Genomic DNA, 22,025 nt, shown 5'->3' with positions numbered 1-22,025 from the left:
TGAAGGGTAGAGAGTTTGAGGATGGAGGTTCTTGCTGTAGGAATGAGAGCCGATGCAGAAAGATGATGGTTAAATTTGGTGCAAGTTGGAGGTCATCGTAGATCAAAGCGAGGGAGAAAAAGTAAAACCACAAGCCAGCGACCAGAAAGGCTGAAAACTGGTAGAACGAGCCACTGGACAGCAAGTGGAGCAACAGCTGCTACCTACAATCCAACAGAGCTGAAAAACCAGTAGAACCAGTTCTGCAGAGACGCAGCCACAGTTTAAAGGTAAACATCTTTTTGCAGCAGAGATAGAGACAAAGCAGGTAAATCCTACAGTGTAATCCAGTGCAGAAACGTAGTGTAATCCAGTGCAGTTCAAAGCAGAAACGTAATCCAGATGTCCAGAGAAGTCCAGGAGATCGGAAACCAATTTGACAAAAGCTGCGCAAATAGAGGTAAACGAATATGATTTGCTTGGGATTACGGAAACGTGGCTCAAGGATGGCCAAGACTGTGAACTCAACATCCAGGGGTATTCGATATTCAGGAAAGATAGGCAAAAAGGAAAGGGAGGTGGGGTAGCATTACTGGTTAAAGAAGGATTAACACAATTGTAATGAAGGATATTAGCTCTGATGATGTGGAATCTGTATGGGTAGAATTGAGAAATACTAAGGGGAAAAAAAAAAATTAGTGGGAGTGGTATATAGACCTCCAAACAGTAAGGCGGAGGTTGGGGATGGCATTAAAAGGGAAATTGAAGAAGCGTGCAATAAGGGCACAGCGGTCATCATTGGCGACTTTAATCTACATATAGATTGGGCTAACCAAATTGGTAACAATACTGTGGAGGAGGAATTCCTGGAGTGTTTACGGGATGGTTTCCTGGACCAATATGTCGAGGAACCAACCAGAGATCAGGCCATCTTAGACTGGGTATTATGTAACGAGAAAGGATTAATTAGCAATCTTGTTGTACGAGGCCCCTTGGGTTGGAGCGATCATAATATGATCAAATTCTTCAATAAGATGGAGAATGAAGTAGTTGACTCAGAGACAAGGGTCCTCAATTTAAATAAAGGAAACTACGATGGTCTGAGGAGCGAGTCGGGTAGGATTGATTGGGGAATGGCACTCAAAGAGGTGACGGTGGATAGGCAATGGCAAACGTTCAAAGACCAAATGGATGAACTACAGAAGTTGTTCATCCCAGTTTGGCATAAAAATAAAACAAAAAAGGTGACTCAACCGTGGCTAACAAGGGAAATTAGGGATAGCATAAGATCCAAGGAGAGGACATACAAATTGGCCAGAAAAAGCAATAATCCTGAGGATTGGGAGCAGTTTAGGATTCAACAAAGGAGGACAAAGGGATTAATTAAGAAAGGGAAAATAGAATAGGAGAGTAAGGTTGCAGGGAACATAAAAACTGACTGTAAAAGCTTTTATAGATATGTGAAGAGAAAAAGATTGGTGAAGTCAAGCGTAGGTCCCTTGCAGTCAGAATCGGGGGAATTTATAATGGGGAACAAAGAAATGGCAGACCAACTAAATACATATTTTGGTTCTGTCTTCACAAAGGAGGACACAAATAACCTCCTAGAAATACCGGGGAACATAGGGCCTGATGAAAGGGTGGAACTGAAAGGAATCAGTATTTGTAGGGAAATGGTGTTAGGAAAATTGATGGGACTGGAGGCCGATCAATCCCCAGGGCCTGATAATCTACATCCCAGGGTACTTAAGGAAGTGGCCCTAGAAATAGTAGCTGCATTGCTGGTCATCTTCCAGAACTCGATAGACTCTGGAACAGTACCCATGGATTGGAGGGTAGCTAATGTTACCCCACTATTCAAAAAAGGTGGCAGAGAAAAAGCGGGGAATTATAGACCGGTAAGCCTGACATCGGTAGTGGGGAAAATGCTAGAGTCCATTATAAAAGATGTAATAGCAGAGCACTTGGAAAGCAGTGACAGGATCAGACAAAGTCAACATGGATTTAGAAAAGGTAAATCATGCTTGACTAATCTACTGGAATTTTTTGAGGATGTAACTGGTAAAATAGATAAGGGAGAACCAGTGGATGTGGTGTATTTGGACTTTCAGAAGGCTTTCGATAAGGTCCCACTTAAGAGATTAGCATGCAAAATTAAGGCACATGGGAATGGGGGCAAGGTATTGACTTGGATAGAGAACTAGTTGGTGGACAGAAAGCAAAGAGTTGGAATAAACGGGTCGTTTTCCGAGTGGCAGGCAGTGACTAGTGGGGTACCGCAAGGATCGGTCCTAGGACCCCAGCTGTTCACAATATATATTAATGATCTGGACGAGGGAATTGGATGTAATATCTCCAAATTTGCAGACGACACAAAGCTGGGTGGGAGGGTATGCTGCGAGGAGGATGTCATGAAACTCCAGTACGATTTGGACAGGCTAGATGATTGGGCAGAAACATGGCAAATGCACTATAATGTGGATAAATGTGAGGTTATCCACTTTGGTGGCAAAAACAGGAAGGCACATTATTATTTGAATGGCAATAGATTGGGAGAAGGGGAAGTGCAAAGAGACCTGGGTGTTCTTGTGCACCAGTCGCTGAAGGTAAGCATGCAGGTGCAGCAGGCGGTTAAGAAGGCAAATGGTATGTTGGCCTTCGTAGCAAGAGGGTTCGAGTACAGGAACAAGGATGTCTTGCTACAGTTGTACAGGGCCTTGGTGAGACCGCACCTTGAGTATTGTGTGCAGTTTTGGTCGCCTTATCTGAGGAAGGACGTTCTTGCCATGGAAGGAGTGCAGCGAAGATTCACCAGGCTGATACCTGGGATGGCAGGAATGACGTATGAGGTGAGATTGTGTCGATTGGGCTTAACCTCACTGGAGTTTAGAAGATTGAGAGGGGATCTCATCGAAACCTATAAAATTCTGTCAGGCCTGGACAGACTAGATGCTGGAAGGATGTTCCCGATGGTCGGGGAGTCCCGAACCAGGGCTCATAGTCTAAGGATAAGGGGTAGGACATTTAGGACTGAAATGAGGAGGAATTTCTTCACCCAGAAAGTGGTGAACCTGTGGAATTCTCTGCCACAGAGGGCGGTGGAGGCCAGTTCATTAAATATATTCAAGGAAGAGTTGGATATATTTCTTAAGGCTAAAGGGATCAAGGGATATGGGGAGAAGGTAGGGACAGGGTACTGAATTTGAATGATCAGCCATGATCTCATTGAATGGCGGAGCAGGCTCGAAGGGCCGAATTGCCTACTCCTGCTCCTATCTTCTATGTTTCTATGTTTCTAATTCTGCAACTTATAACTTGAGGTGACTGAAAAGCAGAGCAGCGCCTAGCTGCTGAGTCAAACCGTGTAGTCAACAAAGTCCTGTCTGCGAGGAATCCAGTGCTAGAGGTCAGGTTTCAGCAGAGTTCCAGCAGTTGAAAGAGCTCAGTGAGATCAAAGACATGCCGGGTGATGGGCAGTGGACTCTGCAGGGGTAGCTTTAAACTTGTAGTTTGAACTTGTAATTTGGGCTGAAATGCCTGCACTATCAGAGGCAGGGTATCTTAAGCAATTGAAGAAAGGTGATTGGGGGAGGAAAGGGCAAAAGATGGCAATGGATGACCATTGATACAGTAGAAGAGAAGAGCAGCTCAGAAAGGGCTGCCAGCCCAGGAGCCATCTTGGAAAATTGGAATATTTCACAATCGGGATTCCATTCTATCCCTTTTAGGGTGCATTTACACCACAGTTATCATTCTGAGACAAGTAGTTGTAGTTCAGGTTCCAGCCAGATAAAACCCTGTTTACATTATTTGCCTCCAACCTGACTGGATCTTTAACATTCCTGCCAAGGAGTTAACACAGCAGGGTCACACAACTCCAATACAACTTTCCTGCTGAACCAAAGCCTCTGCAAATATTTCTCTTCACTCAGATGTAAAAGAATTCTTGCATGGGTGAGTATTTGGACAGCTGGTTATCTTGTTGGAACTCTCCTATTCTGGGGCTGCCTAACCTCAAATGTATTCAACAGAGCTTCTCCTCCTCCTCTACTTCAGGTAGTGGGCTGTCATAAGGGGCACCTGTCTACCGATTTAATGATTTGCGTATTGGACTCCCAAATCTCTGTGCCACGCTACAGTTCCTAGTTTCTTACCATTTAGAAAATGGATGACCTCACAACTGCCCACATTGAACTCCATTTCCCATAGTTTTGCTCATTAACACCGAAAAATGCAAAATTCATCCATTGAAGATCAAACTAAAAACAATAGTGATATGTAAATAACGTTATTATTCTTTATTGCAGAACTGCTTTTTCCAAAAATAACCGTGTTACTATCCAACCACTACGAGATCCAAATGTTGAACTTGGACAAATTCGAGGGCTTTCCACCAAAGATGTTCGTAAGGTTAACAAATTGTATAACTGCGGTACGTGTAAAATATATACTCATTAGAGCAGATTTTCTGTGAGGACTCCATAACTGGTGAAATTTCCATATAACCAACTATAATGCTCTCTGAAGTCGAGCAGAGTTGACCATACCCTATTTTAGAAGGTCAGTTTACTTAAATCAATATTCAGAACTCCCTGCAAGGATCTAACTTTATGCAGGGAGCTCAGTTAATGGGAGGGGGATCTCGAGCGAGGGCGGTAGCTCAAATGTAATGGGATGCAGCCACTTAAGTGGACATATGTGAAGACATAAATTCTGTGGGGGAAAAATTCGGTTGCTTAACGCCTCCCGTTAGTGCCCTAAGAGGGCGCTAATGGGGCGCAGCGATGTTTGCGCCGCTCGCGAAATTGACCAGAGTTTTTGTGGCAGCATTAACCTCTACTGCCACGATCTCCTGCGCCCACAGAGCGTGATGTCAGTCGAGCGTGCAACACCCCGGACCGGATATTTAGTGGTGCCCCCTTCCTTTCCGCCTGCCGCAATCAACAACGGAGAGTGGAACGTTTTCCAGTCGGTAAGGGGCTGGGGGAGCGCTATTTAAAGGTGCCCCCTTCCTGCCTTTTTTTGTGGAAGACATTTTTGCACCACTCATTCTGACAGAGAGAGAGAGATTCTGAGAGAGTGAGATTCTGAGCGAGAGAGAGACTTCTGCATAGAGTCAACGCTGTGTGAAGTAGTTTTGGCTACTGACCAGCACTTTGCAGGTTCTTTTGGATTTGACCTTCATTACTTTGATTGTCAAGAGACTGTGGGGGCTGCACTGATTCGGGGCATCGTCCTGCGCCTGCAGAATCGGAGGCATCAGAGACGCTGAGAGAGAATGGCAATCATGGCCAGAGGGAGGAGGGCCAACAGGCCTCTGCACAGGAGACCTTATCCTCCCAGGGTATTCCGGGAGCAATTCTCCTACATTCACTTGTCTGAAGAGCAGTGTTTGCGCAGGCTGTGCTTCAGTCAGGAGGTGGTCACTGAGCTCTGCCACCTGCTGCAGCCAGATCTGCAACCTCAACTGAAGACCAGGACGTCTCTGTCGGTGGCAGTGAAGGTCACAGTGGCTCTGAATATTTATGCCACCGGCTCCTTTCAAGCAGCTACTGGGGACATCGCCAATATCTCCCAGTTCGCGGTCCATTGCTGTATCTGGGAGGTGACAAATGCCCTCTATAAAAGGAGACACCAGTACATCTGTTTCCCAATGACCCGGGCCAAACAGCATGAACACGAATGTGGCTTTGCGAGGAGAGCGGGCTTCCCCATGGTGTAGGGCGCCATTGACTGCACACATGTGGCATTGCGGGCACCGCGTGAGAATGCAGAGGTTTTCCGAAACCACCAGGGGTTCCACTCCTTAACTGTCCATTTGGTGTGTGACCACGGACAGCTGATACTCGCTGTCAATGCCCGCTATCCTGGCAGCAGCCACAATGCTTTCATCCTGCGCCAGACTGATGTGCCAGAGCTTTTCCAGGCAGCGCATCAGCCAAGTGGTTGGCTCCTCGGGGACAAGGGTTATCCACTCTCCACCTGGCTGATGACTCCGCTCCGTAATCGGAGGCAGTGAGTGAGTAGCGGCATACCAATTCAGCAGCAGGGGAGAGAGGTAAAAGTAATCCAAGTGTGACGTCACCAGGAAGCAGGTAAGTGATTGGTTGGTGAGTATTTCTTCTTTACATTACAAGCTTAAATTCTGCGGTTTATATTTTCTTGGGTCTCTGTGGTGTAGTGGGGACAGTTGGTAAATAAGCACCCTAGAGTATATCTTTAACTGGTGGTATTGAATTAATTTAAATTAATTAAAGGGGTAAGTCATGCCAGGAGAGCCCAGCCCCGTGTTATGCTCCTCTTGCTCTATGTGGGAATTCAGGGACGCTGCCAGTGTCCCTGACGACCACGTGTGCCAGAAATGCATCCAGTTGCAGCTACTAACGGGCCATATGGAGGCGCTGGAGCTGCGGATGGATGGGTTGTGGAGCATTCACGATGCTGAGAGGGTCATGGATTACACGTTTGATGAGTTGTTCACACCGCAGGGTAGGGCTGCACAATCAGAAGGGAAATGGGTGACCACCAGGCGGAGCAATAGAAGCAGGCAGGTAGTGCAGGGGACCCCTGTGGCCATCCCCCTTTCAAACAGGTATACCAGTTTGGATACTGTTGAGGGGGATGACTCACCAGGGGAGGGCGGCAGCAGCCAACTTCCTGGCACCAGGGGTGTCCTGCTGCTCAGGAAGGGAGGAAAAAGAGTGGGAGAGCAATAGTGGTAGGGGATTCTATCGTAAGGGGAACAGATAGGCGTTTCTGTGGCCGTAGACGTGACTCCAGGATGGTTTGTTGCCTCCCTGGTGCCAGGGTCAAGGATGTCACTGAACAGCTGCAGGGCATTCTGAAGCGGGAGGGTGAAAAGGCAGAGGTCGTGGTTCACATTGGGACCAACGACATAGGTAGGAAGAGGGATGAGGTCCTGCAGCAAGAATTTAGGGAGCTAGGTAGCAGATTAAAGAGTAGGACCTCAAAGGTTGTAATCTCTGGATTATTCCCGGTGCCACGTGCTAGTGAGTATAGGAATAGGAGGATAGAACAGATGAATGCGTGGCTAATGAGTTGGTGCAGGAGGGAGGGCTTTAGTTTCCTGGATCACTGGGCCTGCTTCTGGGGAAGGTGGGACTTTTCCAAGTCGGACGGGTTGCACCTGAACCAGAGCGGGACAAATATCCTTGCGGGGAGGTTTGCTAGCACTGTTCGGGGGGGTTTAAACTAAAATGGCAGGGGGTTGGGAACCTGAGCAGGGAGACAGAGGAAAGGAAAACAGGGATAAAAGCCAAAGATAGGAAGGAGAAAAACAAAAGTGGCAGTCAGAGAAATCAACGGTTTAAATCAAACGTGGCCACAGTAAATAATAATTCTAATAGGTCTAAGAGCGTTAAAAAAACAAGCCTGAAGGCTTTGTGTCTTAATGCGAGGAGCATTTGTAATAAGGTGGATGAATTGGCTGCGCAAATAGAGGTAAACGAATATGATTTGGTTGGGATTACGGAAACATGGCTCAAGGATGGCCAAGACTGGGAACATCCAGGGGTATTCAATATTCAGGAAAGATAGGCAAAAAGGAAAGGGAGGTGGGGTAGCATTACTGGTTAAAGAAGGGATTAATACAATTGCAATGAAGGATATTAGCTCTGATGATGTGGAATCTGTATGGGTAGAATTGAGAAATACTAAGGGGAAAAAATCATTAGTGGGAGTGGTATATAGACCTCCAAACAGTAAGGCAGAGGTTGGGGATGGCATTTAAAGGGAAATTAAAGAAGCGTGCAATAAGGGCACAGCAGTCATCATGGGTGACTTTAATCTACATATAGATTGGGCCAACCAAATTAGTAACAATACTGTGGAGGAGGAATTCCTGGAGTGTTTACGGGATGGTTTCCTGGACCAATATGTCGAGGAACCAACCAGAGATCAGGCCATCTTAGACTGGGTATTATGTAACGAGAAAGGATTAATTAGCAATCTTGTTGTACGAGGCCCCTTGGGTCGGAGCGATCATAATATGATCGAATTCTTCATTAAGATGGAGAATGAAGTAGTTGACTCAGAGAGAAGGGTCCTCAATTTAAATAAAGGAAGCTACGATGGTCTGAGGAGCGAGTTGGGTAGGATTGATTGGGGAATGGCACTCAAATGGTTGACGGTGGATAGGCAATGGCAAACATTCAAAGACCGAATGGATGAGCTACAGAATTTGTTCATCCCAGTTTGGCATAAAAATAAAACAAAAAAGGTGACTCAACCGTGGCTAACAAGGGAAATTAGGGATAGCATAAGATCCAAGGAGAGGACATATAAATTGGCTAGAAAAAGCAATAATCCTGAGGATTGGGAGCAGTTTAGGAGTCAACAAAGGAGGACAAAGGGATTAATTAAGAAGGGGAAAATAGAATATGAGAGTAAGCTTGCAGGGAACATAAAAACTGACTGTAAAAGCTTTTATAGATATGTGAAGAGAAAAAGATTGGTGAAGTCAAGCGTAGGTCCCTTACAGTCAGAATCAGGGGAATTTATAATGAGAAACAAGGAAATGGCAGACCAACTAAATACATACTTTGGTTCTGTTTTCACAAAGGAGGACACAAATAACCTGCCAGAGATGTTGGGGAACATAGGGTCTAATGAGAGAGAGGAACTGAAAGAAATCAGTATTTGTAGGGAAATGGTGTTAGAGAAATTGATGGGATTGAAGGCCGGTAAATCCCCAGGGCCTGATAATCTACATCCTAGGGTACTTAAGGAAGTGGCCATAGAAATAGTAGATGCATTGCTGGTCATCTTCCAAAATTCGATGGACTCTGGAACAGTACCCATGGATTGGAGGGTAGCTAATGTTACCCCACTATTCAGAAAAGGTGGTAGAGAGAAAATGGGGAATTATAGACCGGTAAGCCTGACATCGGTAGTGGGGAAAATGCTCGAGTCCATTACAAAAGATGTAATAGCAGAGCACTTGGAAAACAGTGACAGGATTGGACAAATTCAACATGGATTTACAAAAGGTAAATTGTGCTTGACTAATCTACTGGAATTTTTTCAGAGGCTAACTGGTAAAGTAGATAAGGGAGAACGAGTGGATGTGGTGTATTTGGATTTTCGGAAGGCTTTCGATAAGGTCCCGCATAAGAGATTAGCGTGTAAAGTTAAGGCACATGGGATTGGGGGCAAGGTATTGACTTGGATAGAGAACTGGTTGGCAGACAGAAAGCAAAGAGTTGGAAAAAACAGGTCTTTTTCCGAGTGGCAGGCAGTGACTAGTGAGGTACCGCAGGGATTGGTCCTAGGACCCCAGCTATTCACAATATATATTAATGAACTAGTCAAGGGAACTAGATGTAATATCTCCAAGCTTGCAGATGACACAAAGCTGGGTGGGCGTGTGTGCTGTGAGAAGGCTGCTGGGAAACTCTAGTATGATTTGGACAGGTTGGGTGATTGGGCAGAAGCATGGCAGATGCAATATAATGTGGATAAATGCGAGGTTATCCACTTTGGTGTCAAAACAGTAAGGCAGATTATTATCTGAATGGCATTAGATTGGGTGAAGGGGAAGTGCAACAAGACCTGTGTGTCCTTGTGCACCAGTCGCTGAAGGTAAGCATGCAGGTGCAGCAGGCGGTTAAGAAGGCAAATGGTATGCTGGCCTTCGTAGCGAGAGCGTTCGAGTTCAGGAACAGGAATGTCTTGCTGCAGTTGTACAGGGCCTTGGTGAGACCACATCTTGAGTATTGTATGCAGTTTTGGTTGCCTTATCTGTTGAAGGATGTTCTTGTCATGGTGGGAGTGCAGCGAAGATTCACCAGGCTGAGACCTGGGATGGCAGGAATGATGTATGAGGAGAGATTGTTTCGATTGGGCTTATACTCGCTGGAGTTTAGAAGAATGAGAGGGGATCTCAGTGAAACTTATAAAATTCTAACAGGACTAGACAGACTAGATGTAGGAAGGATGTTCCCGATGGCCGGGGAGTCCAGAACCAGGGGTCATAGTCTAATGATAAAAGGGTAAGCCATTTATGACAGAGATGAGGAGGAATTTCTTCCCCCAGAGAGTGGTGAACCTGTGGAATTCTCTACCACAGAAGGCAGTAGAGGCCAATTCATTAAATATATTCAAGAAGGAGTTAGATATATTTCTTAAGGCTAAAGGGATCAAGGGATATGGAGAGAAAGCAGGGACAGGGTACTGAATTTGGATGATCAGCCATGATCTCATTGAATGGCGGAGCAGGCTCGAGGGGCCGAATGGCCTACTCCTGCTCCTATCTTCTACGTTTCTATGTTTCTATTCAATATGATCATGGCTGATCCTCTATCACAATACTATATTCCCGCTCTCTCCCCATACCCCTTGACACCTTTTGCGTCTAGAAATCTATCTATCTCCTTCTTAAATATATTCAGTGACTTGGCCTCCACAGCCTTCTGTGGTGGAGAATTCCACAGGTTCACCACCCTCTGAGTGAAGACGTTTCTCCTCATCTCAGTCCTAAATGTTCTACCCCGTATCCTGAGACTGTGACCCCTCGTTCTAGAGTCCCCAGCCAGGGGAAACATCCTCCCTGCATCCAGTCTGTCTAGCCCTGTCAGAATTTTATACGTTTCAATGAGATCCCCTCTCATTCTCAAATACAGGCCTAGTCGACCCAATCTCTCCTCTTACGACAGACCTGGCATCCTAGGAATCAGTCTGATGAACCTTCGTTGCACTCCCTCTATGGCAAGTATATCCTTTCTTAGGTAAGGAGCCCAAAACTGCACACAGTACTCACCAAGGCCCTGTATAACTGTAGTAAGACATCCTTGCCCCTGTACTCAAATCTTCTTGCGATGAAGGCCAACATACCATTTGCCTTCCTAACTGCTTGCTGCACCTGCATGTTTGCTTTCAGTGACTGCTGTACAAGGACACCCAGGTCCCTCTGTACATCAACATTTCCCAATCTATCACCATTTAAATAATACTCTGCCTTTCTGTTTTTCCTACTGAAGTGGATAACTTCACATTTATCCACATTATACTGCATCTGCCATGTATTTGCCCACTCACTCAACTTGTCTAAATCATCTTGAAGCCTCTTTGCATCCTCCTCACAACTCACAATCCCACCTAGTTTCCTGTCGTCAGCAAACTTGGAAATATTACATTTGGTTCCCTCATCCAAATCAATGATATATATTGTGAATAGCTGGGGCCCAAGCACTGATCCCTACGGTACTCCACTAGTCACCGCCTGCCACCCCACAAAAGACCCATTTATTCCTACTGTCTGTTAACCAATCTACAATCCATGCCAGTATATTACCCCCAATCCCATATGCTTTAATTTTGCACACTAACCTCTTATGTGGGACTTTATCAAAGGCCTTCTGAAATCCAAATACACCGCATTCACTGGTTCTCCCTTATCTATTCTACCAGTTACATCCTCACAAACATGATTTCCCTTTCATAAATCCATGTTGACTTTGTCTAATCCCGTTGATATTTTTTAAGTGTCCTGTTATCACATCCTTTAAAATAGACTCTAGCATTTTCCCTACTACTGATGTTAGGCTAACCCTGTTTTCTCTCTCCCTCCTTTTTTAAATAGTGGGGTTACGTTTAACACCCTCCAATCTGCAGGAACTGTTCCATAACCTATAGAATTTTGGAAGATGTCAACCAATGCATCCACTATTTCCATGGCTACCTCTTTTAGTACTCTGGGATGCAGATTATCAGGCCCCGGGAATTTATCGGCTTTCAGTCCCATTAATTTCTCCAGCACTATTTTTTTACGAAACTAATTTCCTTTAATTCATGACAACTAACAACGCCCTTGGTATTGGCACCTCACTCCATCTTTGTCTCCCTCTAAGCATCTATGCTATGGATTCTCTACACTCACTCCAACATTCTCAATCAAACTCCACTTGTGTCCCTCATTGCAGGAAAAGAGTGCCCACAATAAAAGGGAAAGGGGCAGGACAGGAGGAGGGCCACCTTCAATTGCCCACTTGACCACCGCTGAGGAGGCTGCTCTCGACATCCTCGGAGGTGCTGAGGATCTGGAAGTGGGGGACGGTCAGACGGGCGTAGTACAGCAAGCAGGTGACAGAATAGATTTGCAGCCTTCTCATTTAGATTGCATGAGTGACTGATATGGCATCTGATGTTCGTGCAGATTGAGTTCTGATCATCTGCACAATTTGATGTGTCTGCTACGTTAATATCATATTCCTAACTCATGCCTTTACTCCCCCACAGGACCATCGGAAGCTCCCCTCTCCACTGTCCAGGAGGAAGAGCTGGAAGATTCCTCAGAGGAAGCTGCACCATCTGAGGGCAGAATTGAGCGCACCCAGCACCAGCACAGAGACGCACACTTCGGTGGGTCATTCGCGAGATAGATTAGTGTTGTCACCTGGTGTATCACAGCTCACAAGTGAGCATCAGCAGATGGTGGAGACAGGGACAGCAGTGGAGAGTCCTCGTCAGAGGCCGCAGTGCGCTCTTAGCTCTGCTCAGCTGCATGTGGACCCTGTGCCTCTAGGGCCATCCAGAAAGAGATCAGTGCTGTAACTTCAACAACAAGTGCAGGAGTCTCTGACAGGTTTTGCATCCACGGTAACTGCAAGTGTGCAGAGAATGGAGGAGTCCATCTCAAACATAAGCAATGCCATGGTGGAGGCAATGGCGCATGAACGTGCCACCATGGAGGGGGTGGCAACCTCCTTGGAGGACATAAGTCTCCAGATTCAACAGAGCATGGTGACTCTTCAAAATAGATAGTCTGCTATGGAGGATAGATGGGCAGCTATTGAGGAGAGACACCAGAGCTCCACGGATGTCCCCATTATGGGACTGTCAGTACAGAGACGGGTCCTCAAGGCCCCACTGATGTGCAGCAAGGTGCCCTACAGCTACTTGCTAGCAGTGAAGTGTGGGCGACCCATGAGAGGGATGTTGGTGGTCGACAACAAGGAAGTGTGGGCTCCTCTCCAAGCGCTCACACTTCCACGTCACGTCAGAGCCCCAGATTCCTCACCCAACTGAGATGGCCGTTTCAGCCCCTGCACAGCCGCAGGAGGAGCAGACTGTTGCCGAGCCCTTCTAGGCTCCCAAACCCAGAGGACACCCACCAAAGGTATCGAAGCAGGAGCAGCATGAAAGTGAGCAAGGTGCCTCCACATCTGCTGAAGCCACAGGGAAAGCACCATGTAGAAGCACACATAAAAGAAAGTTAACACACAAATAGTCACAAGGGTAGTCACTTGGGGTGTTTTGATGTCATACAAATTTAAGATTTTCATTGTCATTTCCATTGTAATAAAGAAATGCGATGACAAACATTCAAAGAGTTGGCCTATGTGTGCCCAGAAATGGAAGTGTCACAGTGAGGTGTCAGGGCGCCTTTCATCTGTAATGATGGTGGTGAGTGTAATAGGAACCCACAGTTTATTGTACAGATGGTGCATGGTGTGTTAAGAAGGTGGCAGCCACATGTGTTTGCTTCGTAAATTTAAACGAATCTGGCATGGTTTAGTGCATTTCTTGCATCACGGCCAGCAATGTGCTCGGGTGCTGGTGGAACTGGCACATCTGCCTCTGCAAGGTCTTCCTCCTCCTCCTCCTCCTCCTCTGAGGAGGAGGCTGTGCGCTGAGCCACTTGTTCCTCAGGCAGCGGTAAGCTACACTGCTCTGCGATGTTGTGCAGTACACAGCAGACCCCGATGATTCTGGAGACCCTGGTTGGTGAGTACTGTAGGGCTCCACCTGATCTGTCGAGGCATCTGAATTGCATTCTGAGCAAGCCGATGGTTTGCTCGATGATGGCTCTGATGAAAGTTTGGCTTGCATTGTAGCGCTCCTCAGCTTCGTTTGATGGCCTCCTCAACGGCATTATTAACCACATCTTCAGGGGATAGCCCTTGTCTCCAAGTAGCCCTTGTCTCCAAGTAGCCATCCGGAAAGTTGGGTTGGCAGATTGAAGAGCTGAGGCACAGTAGACTGCTGCAGGATGAACGAGTCATGGCAACTGCCAGGTAACTTGGCGCAAACATGCATAATATTCTTCCTGTGGTTACACACCAGCTGGACGTTAAGGGAGTGGAAGCCCTTGTGGTTCACAAATACAGCTGGGTTGTGATGGGGTGCCTTAATGGTCACGTGTGCAGTCAACGATGCCCTGCACCCTTGGCAAGCCTACCATATTTGCAAAGCCAACCGCACGCGCGATTACACTTGCTTCATCCGTGGAGAAGTGGATGTAATTGTGCGACGTTGCAAAGAGGGCATCGGTAACCTGCGTAATGCAAGTGTGTGCGACCAATTGGGAGATGCCGCTACTGTCTGCTGATGATCCCTGGAAGGACCCTGAAGCAAAAAAGTTGATTGTGGTGGTGACTTTGAGAGCCACTTGTAAAGAGTGTCCACCCGCTCTGGGCTCCAGGTGTTGGTGCAGCATTGCGCAGATGTCAGTGACTACCTCTGATAAAAGTCTCAGCCTCAGTCTCAGCTGCTCAGTCATGTTGAGGAAGCTCATCCTCTGCCTGTAAACCCTGTGTTGTGGGTATCTCCTGCGCGAGGTGCAGCCCTGCGCTGATGCCCTCTGCCTTCTGCAGCATCAGGTAGCTGAGGAGGAGGTTGGCGGTCCTGTTGTTGCTGCTGCCTGGTTCTGCTGCTGCCACGGCTGCTCTTCCTCTGATTCTGAGGACCAGGATGAGGGGGTATAAATGGTTCCCATTCCACTGGTATATATCTCAGTTCAGGCAATGTGGAGAGGGTTTTCCAAGGAGGTCACAGTGCATATGGATCTCAGCTTAACCACTTACAAGCTCAATAGACCTGCAAAAAGTGTTCCAACACCTCAAAAAACAAACTTCTGTCATCTGAAAGTCAGCCATGTTACAGGTCCGCTTTTATGCTGCAGGAGCAGCTGTCAAGAATTTGCGTAGTTGCTGAACCCGGCACAATCAGCTGGCGTGTTTTGCGAACAGAGTGGAACACACTGAAAATGTCCTAAAATGGAAAGAGCCTGCTAAAATCCGATTATGTAGGCAGTTAACTAGCTGTTAACTGTCTTAAGTGCCTCTCCCGCCGCTTGGTGGCGGGTCTGATCGGGACTTCCAGACCTGACACTTGACAAAGTTGTGTGGAGGCGGGTTGACAATGGGTTCTGAACCCGCCATCAATCAAAATGTATTTAACCTCTGACCCACCTCCAAACCCGTCCTCTGAGCGCTGGCAAAATCGCGGCAGATGAGTGATTTAGTGGGAGCTAGAACATTAAAGGTAGAGGTGTGTAGGATGCTAAAGAAAGATTGAGGAGGACAAGTAGGGATAATACACCATAGTTCTAGAAGGGAGAGTTTAAGTCGGGTGAGATTGAGTGAGGAGAAGGGGACAGAGGACAGGGGATTATGGAAGTTTAGGGGTAGGTTAAAATCACATGAGAAGGAATCACAGTGCAGAGATTAAGGAAGGAGATGAGAGGGGATCTTGCTAAAGAAGTCAATGTGGGACTTGGGAGTGTGGTGCATAATAGAAAGTTTATAGCACTCTTTGTTATTGCTGCTATTGTTGTTTCTGATTCAAGTCACAGTACTCTTTGGCTGACTTCTGTTTATCTGAGTTCCAAAAAAGGAGAAAAGAAAAGGGCTTTACACTAAATAGTGGGAGGAAGGGCTCAGGTGAAGGGAAATTTAGAAAGTCAAAGAGAAAGGAGAAGGCAATAGTGCAGGGTAGCAATAGGGGTAATGATAACCAGAGTGTGACGGGAAGAGGCAGAGCATACAAACTTAAGAGTGCACCAGCAAATAGAGTCAGAGTAGAGAAAAATTGTCAAAAGGCAACATTAAAGGCTCTTTATCTGAATGCATGCAGCATTCATAACAAGATAGATGAGTTCATGGCACAAATAGAAATAAATGGGTATGATCTGATAGCCAGTACAGAGAAGTGGTTGCAAGGTGACCAAGGCTGGGAACTGAATATTCAGGGGTATATGACATTGTGGAAGGATAGGCAGAAAGGAAAAGGAGGTGGGGTAGCTCTGTTAATAAAGGATGAGATCAGTGCAGTGGTGAGAAATGGTATTGGCTCAGAAGGTCAAGATGTAGAATCAGTTTGGGGGGAGATAAGAAATAGTAAGGGAAAGAAGTCACTGTGAGAGTAGTCTACAGACCCCCTAGCAGTAGCTACGCTGAAGGACAGAGTATAAATCAAGAAATAATGGGGGCTTGTAAGAAAGGTACTGCAATAATCATGGGTGATTTAAATTTTATATAGATTAGACAAATCAAATTGGCAACGGTAGCCTTGAGGACGAGTTCATAGAGTGTATTCAAGATGGTTTCTTAGAACAATACATTGTGGAACCAACCAGGGAGCAGGCTATTTTAGATTTGGTAATGTGTAATGAGACAGGATTACTTAATGATCTCATTGTAAAGGATTCTCTAGGGAAGAGTGATCATAGCATGGTAGAATTTCAAATTCAGTTTGAGGGTGAGAAACTTGGGTCTGAAACTAGTGTCCTAAATTAAATAAAGGCAATTACAAAGGTATGAAGACAGAGTTGGCGAAGGTGGACTGGGAAAATAGATTAAAGAGTAAGACGGTAGATAAGCAGTGGCGGACATTAAAGGAGATATTTCATAACCTCAGCAAAGGTTTATTCCAGTGAGAAAGAAAGACTCTATGAGAAGGATCAACCATCCATGACTAACTAAGGAAGTTAAGAATGGTATCAAATTGAAAGAAAAGGCATATAATGTTGCGAAGATTAGTGGTAGGCCAGAGGATTGGGACATTTTTAGAAAGCAGCAAAGGATGACTAAAAAAAAATAAAGAGGGAGAAGATAGATTATGAGAGTAAACTAGCAAAAAATACAAAAACAGACAGAGCTTCTACAGGTATATAAAAAGTAAGAGAGTAGCTAAAGTAAACGTTGGTTCCTTAGAGGATGAGACTGGGGAATTAATAATGGGAAACCGGGAAATGGCAGAGAATTTGAACAAATACTTGGGCTGGATTTTCTGAATGGAAAGCTTTTGGAGGCGGGACTGCTGCTTCCCATGTTTCAATCCCGCCTCCATCAGCTTCTGGCCAACCAGCAGGAATTTCCCCTGACTGACCTTGTTCAGCCCCGCCCGGCGGGCTCAGCAGGCCAATTAGGGGGAAGTCAGTGACAGAGCACGTCAATGTATGACGTGTCATCTGTCAAGAACTTTTGAAAGATGATATGTCATCGTTTGACAGCTCTGTGAACCTGTCAAACAGTGACGTCCAGGACTCATCAAACCTTTCTACTTTGCAGAAATCAGCTGGCTGTTGGATCGGAGGATGCAACAGCCAGTCTTTGATCTCTATAATGGAGAGGTAGGGCACTCAGACTCCACAGCGGCTGAAGGCTGCAGGTAGAAACAAAGGTAAGTTAACATTTTCTAACATTTTACACTCTCCTCACATACTTACCACTCCACACTTGCACCCATCACTCACTTCTACATCGCACTTTCAGACCCCTTGTAGGAATTAAACAAGCGGGGTTGGGGTTATGGTTATTGTCTCTGGCCAGTCAGAAGCCTCTGAGCTGCTCCAGGGACCCCCGTGCAGTTTTGAAGCGCTCCCCTATTCCTGGTTCTGACCGCCGGACTTATTCGGTAACGATGTAGACAGAAAAACGTGACTCATGGTTCGGGTGCAAAACAGACCAGTATTTATTGAAACAAAAGAAAGAAACAACTTAAAAATAATCGATACAACACACCTATGCCTGGTACAGCACTTTTGCTTAACACAGTTCACTTATCGTTTACTGCAGCACTCTTTTGCTTAGTGGCTTTACTTAAATATAGCACCTTTAACTAGTGTAACACACCTTTAATACAGTACACTTTGCTCACTACAGCACCTCTGCTTAGTGGCTTTTACTTAAATGCTGCACTTTAATACAGCTGCTTAGTGTCCACTGAAGCACCTTTCTGCTTAGCGCAACACTGTTACTCAAACACAGCACTTTACTTCTTACAAATCACTTAATCTTCACTACAGCACTTCCCTGCTTAGTGCAACACTTTTATTTAAATACAGCACCTTACTTCTTACAAATCACTTAATGTTCACTACAGCACTTCCCTGCTTAGTGCAACACTTTTATTTAAATATACAGCACTTTTAATACAGAACTCAGTGTTCACTACAGCACTTCTCTGCTAGTGCAACACTGTTACTTAAACAGGGGAGGAGAGAACGGACACAACGAGGGAAAATCGACTAAAATTACAGTTCTAACGAAATTCCCCTTAATTCCCACCCCTATACCTATTCTAAGTTGCCTTGTAATGGGCCAGAAAATTATATGCTCACCAATGAATGCCTGCCCCGTGCCCTTGCGGTTTTAGATTCTTCACCACCCTGAAGATGGAGACATCCCAGTGTTTAAAAATAACTGCTGGTGTTCCACTCCCTTGGGCAGGCTCCTGAGTTGTAGAAGGCACGGAGGCGAGGCTGCAGAGAGAGCGAGAGAGAGATGGCTTCTTGAGAAGCTACCTTACACCCCATTTGGGGCCTAAACCTTCCCGCCCAGATCCAGGTGCATCTGGGCTGAACAAAAGGGATCCAAACTATCCCCATTGTCTGTGATGGGTTTGGATGAATTACCCATTTATCGGGATGGGTTTGTGAATGTATTCCCATTCATCGTACTGAGTTTGAATGGAGCTGTCTTGGTTTGAAAAAAAAGCATGTCTTTCTATAATTGCTGAGTAAACAGCTTTTGAAGTTAGTGTAAACAAAAGTCATTGTCCTGTGGTCAAACTGAAACCGCAGTCTCAAGTGGTTAATCCTTTGTGTAAACATAGTAGCAGTTTCTGTCGATTGCCTCTGCAGGGAGGGGAACTCCCTGAACTGCCTTTGATTGGCAGCCATCTTTGATGTTCCCTTTTCATATGTCCACAGTCTGTGTCCTGACACGAGGTCGGGCAGCCATCTTTGATTACCCTTTTTTCACAGACACACACAAGCTGCCTTTTCAATGTCTTTTGTCTTCTGCCACAAGGTCTGACGGCCATTTTGATCCCTGGATTTTAAAGGTATATTACCCAGGTATTCTCTAATCAAAATTCAATCTTCAGAACTGTAGGAAATCTCAAAATTATTGCGAAATCCTTACACCCTCCGACCCCCGCAGACCTCCTTCTCACCTCCTACACCCTGGCGGGGTTCCCCTAGGTCAGGAGGGCCGCACTTCAGCATGAAAAATGGGGTTAATCCTATTTTCTGCCTGTTAACTACCTGTTAACAGGCAGTTAATAGGCTTTAATCCCTTCCCGCCTTCAAGGAGATGGGACCCAGAGCCGGACGGCTTCTTGCCTCCTGGCAAGAGGGCACGGAGGCGGGTTGGGGGGCGGGTTTTCCACCTGCCCTCAAATTCTGCAACTTTCCCGGCAGTCACGCCTCCATACCTGCCTCCTCGGGGCTGAGAAAATCCAACCCTTTGTATCGGTCTTCAATGTAGAAGACACTAAAAGCATCCCAATAAAAATGGATAATCAAGGGGCCATAGGGAGGGAGGAGCTTAAAACAACCACTATCATTAGAGAAAAAGTACTAGACAAACTAATGGGACTAAAGGATGACAAGTCCCCTGGACCCGATGGCATGCATCTTTAGGTCTTAAAAGAAGTGGCTGCAGAGATAGTGGATGCATTGGTTGTAATCTACTAACTGACAGAAAACAGAGTCGGGATAAATGGGTCATTTTCAGGTTGGCAAACTGTAACTAGTGGAGAGCCACAGGGATCAGTGCTGGGGCCTCTACTATTTACAATCTATATTAATGACTTGGATGAAGGGACTGAGCGTACTGTAGCCAAATTTGCTGATAAAACAAAGATAGGTGGGAAAGCAAGTTGTGAGGAGGACACTGAGGCTCTGATTTTCTCAGCGGTGTCGGGATGGGGGCGGGTCAGCTGGTTTCCAGGTTCCAGTCCCACCCCCAGCTGCTTCCGCTCTGCAGACGTGATTTTCCCTTGATTGGTCTTGTTAAGTCCGTCTTACCGACCAATTAACAGGAAGCGGGTCTGATGATGTCATTTGATGATGCGTCATCTGCCAGTTTCCTTAAAGGGACCATGCTCAATTTTATTTTGACAGTTGATTTTTCAGTGTTTGACAGCATTGAGGTGCTGAAAACACTGACAATCACTGCACAAAGGTGAACTCTTGCACCCAGGCTCTCCAAGGACTCCCTCCATATGCTTATGGAGGGAGTCACAGTACGCAGGGAGGTTCTCTTCCCTTCCAATGGTGGAAGAGACATCCCCAGGACACCAACGTACCTTGCACCTCCACCCAACCCTATCTATCTACGTTATCACTTCTCCATCTCACTAGGCACCACTCACACTCACCCTCATTCTACTGCAAGCATATCAACTAACAACACACAAGGGTTGTCACTTGAAAGGTTTAGCCAATGATCATGTGAAGTTTCTGGTAATGTGTTGTTATACAGTGAAATCACTTTTTCAAAAAGTGCCCCTTATTGGACAGATCTGAGCGCACATTGAGAAGTGTCTTACTGAGTTCCAGTGATCATTCAGTCATAACTCCCCCCCGCCCCCCGCCCCACTATAGTGATGTGTGTACATGGAATGGCTCGGACATTAAAGTGATGCTTCACGGTGCTGGTGTGGGATGATGTCAACCTGGCGCACCGTGTGGCAGCCAGGGCTTACAGCATCAAGTGAAGAAAGTATGGTCATGGCGATGCCATCGCTGGCCTCCCGGCCAGCAATTTTGTCAGGGGCTGATGCTGTGTCCAGTGCAGCATCAGGTGATGGCGGCGAAGGTTGGTGATGTTGGTGTTGGGGATGACTGTGGAATAATTCGGAGGACCAAGGCCTGATTGTTTCATTGGCTTTGATGTTGTTGGAATAGTTGGCAGCTGCAGATGAGATGACAGGAGCGATCTGTCACTGGTGAGAGAGATTCTCCCAATGAGGTGGCACTGGACATACTGTTGGATATAAAAACTTGTAAGCTAAAGAAATCTGTATATGTATTAGAAATGCAGTAACCAACATTTTCTTTGCTCTGAAACTAACCATGTGCAAGTTGACATCCTTGACACCACTTTTGCAGCTGACATCTTTTCACAAACATCAGACCAGACTCGCAACACGCCACACTTGCCTGGCGTGTTGTCCGGACGACGTAAAACCTGACCCAGAAGCTGGAAAATCGAAAAAGACCCTGAAAATTGCTCACAAGTACCTGTTAATAGGCAGTTAATTGCCTTTAATCCACTTCCTGCCGCTAGGTGTCAGGTCCATTTGTAAATCGGGGACCCGATACTTGGGAAGCTTGTGTGGAGGTGGGATGATGGCAGGTTCGGAACCCACTGTCAATCAAAACGACTTTAACTTCAGACCCACCTCCAAACCCGCATTCTGAGAGCCGGCAAAATCGTGGCCCAAGAGTCTGCAAAGGGATATAGAGAGGTTAAGTGAGTGGGCAAAAATTTGGCAGCTGGAGCATAATGTGGGAAAATGTGAGGTTATCCACTTTGGAAGGAAGAATAAAAAAGCAAATTATTATTTAAATGGGGAGAGACTATAAAATGCTGTGGCACTAAGGGATCTGGGGGTCCTTGTACACGAAACACAAAAAGTTAGCATGCAGATACAACAAGTAATTAGGAAAGCAAATGGAATGTTGGCCCTTATTGCAAGGGGGATGGAGTATAAAAGTAGGGAAGTCTTGCTACATCTGGAGCACTGCGTGCAGTTTTGGTCTCCTTATTTAAGGAGGGATATACTTGCATTAGAGGCAGTTCAGAGAATGTTCACTGGATTGATTCCTGAGATGAAGGGGTTGTCTTATGAAGAAAGATTGAGCAGGTTGGGCCTATATTTATTGGAGATTAGAAGAATGAGAGGGGATCTTATTGAAACATATAAGATTCTGAGGGGGCTTTACAAGGTAGATGCAGGGAGGATGTTTCCCCTCGTGGGTAATCTAGAACTAAGGGGCATAGTTTTAGAATAAG

At 46.0% G+C, this 22,025-nt stretch overlaps 1 protein-coding gene across 1 annotated transcript in view; it reads left to right on the top strand.

Moving 5' to 3' along the window:
- Window positions 1-22,025, top strand: part of LOC147106569 (astacin-like metalloendopeptidase) — a 512,506-nt gene that overhangs the window by 342,180 nt on the left and 148,301 nt on the right. The window contains exon 9 of the mRNA XM_086007520.1: window positions 4,287-4,411. Within this exon, the coding sequence (XP_085863646.1) occupies window positions 4,287-4,411 (125 nt within the window). The remainder of the gene's footprint in view (window positions 1-4,286; window positions 4,412-22,025) is intronic.

Source organism: Somniosus microcephalus, chromosome 15 (assembly GCF_052327205.1).
Source record: "Somniosus microcephalus isolate GS21.2 chromosome 15, FLI_Smic_1.0, whole genome shotgun sequence".
In the NCBI taxonomy this organism is placed as follows: domain Eukaryota; kingdom Metazoa; phylum Chordata; class Chondrichthyes; order Squaliformes; family Somniosidae; genus Somniosus; species Somniosus microcephalus.
Note: the sequence above shows the minus strand (reverse complement) of the source record. Positions and strands in the feature narration are given on the sequence as shown.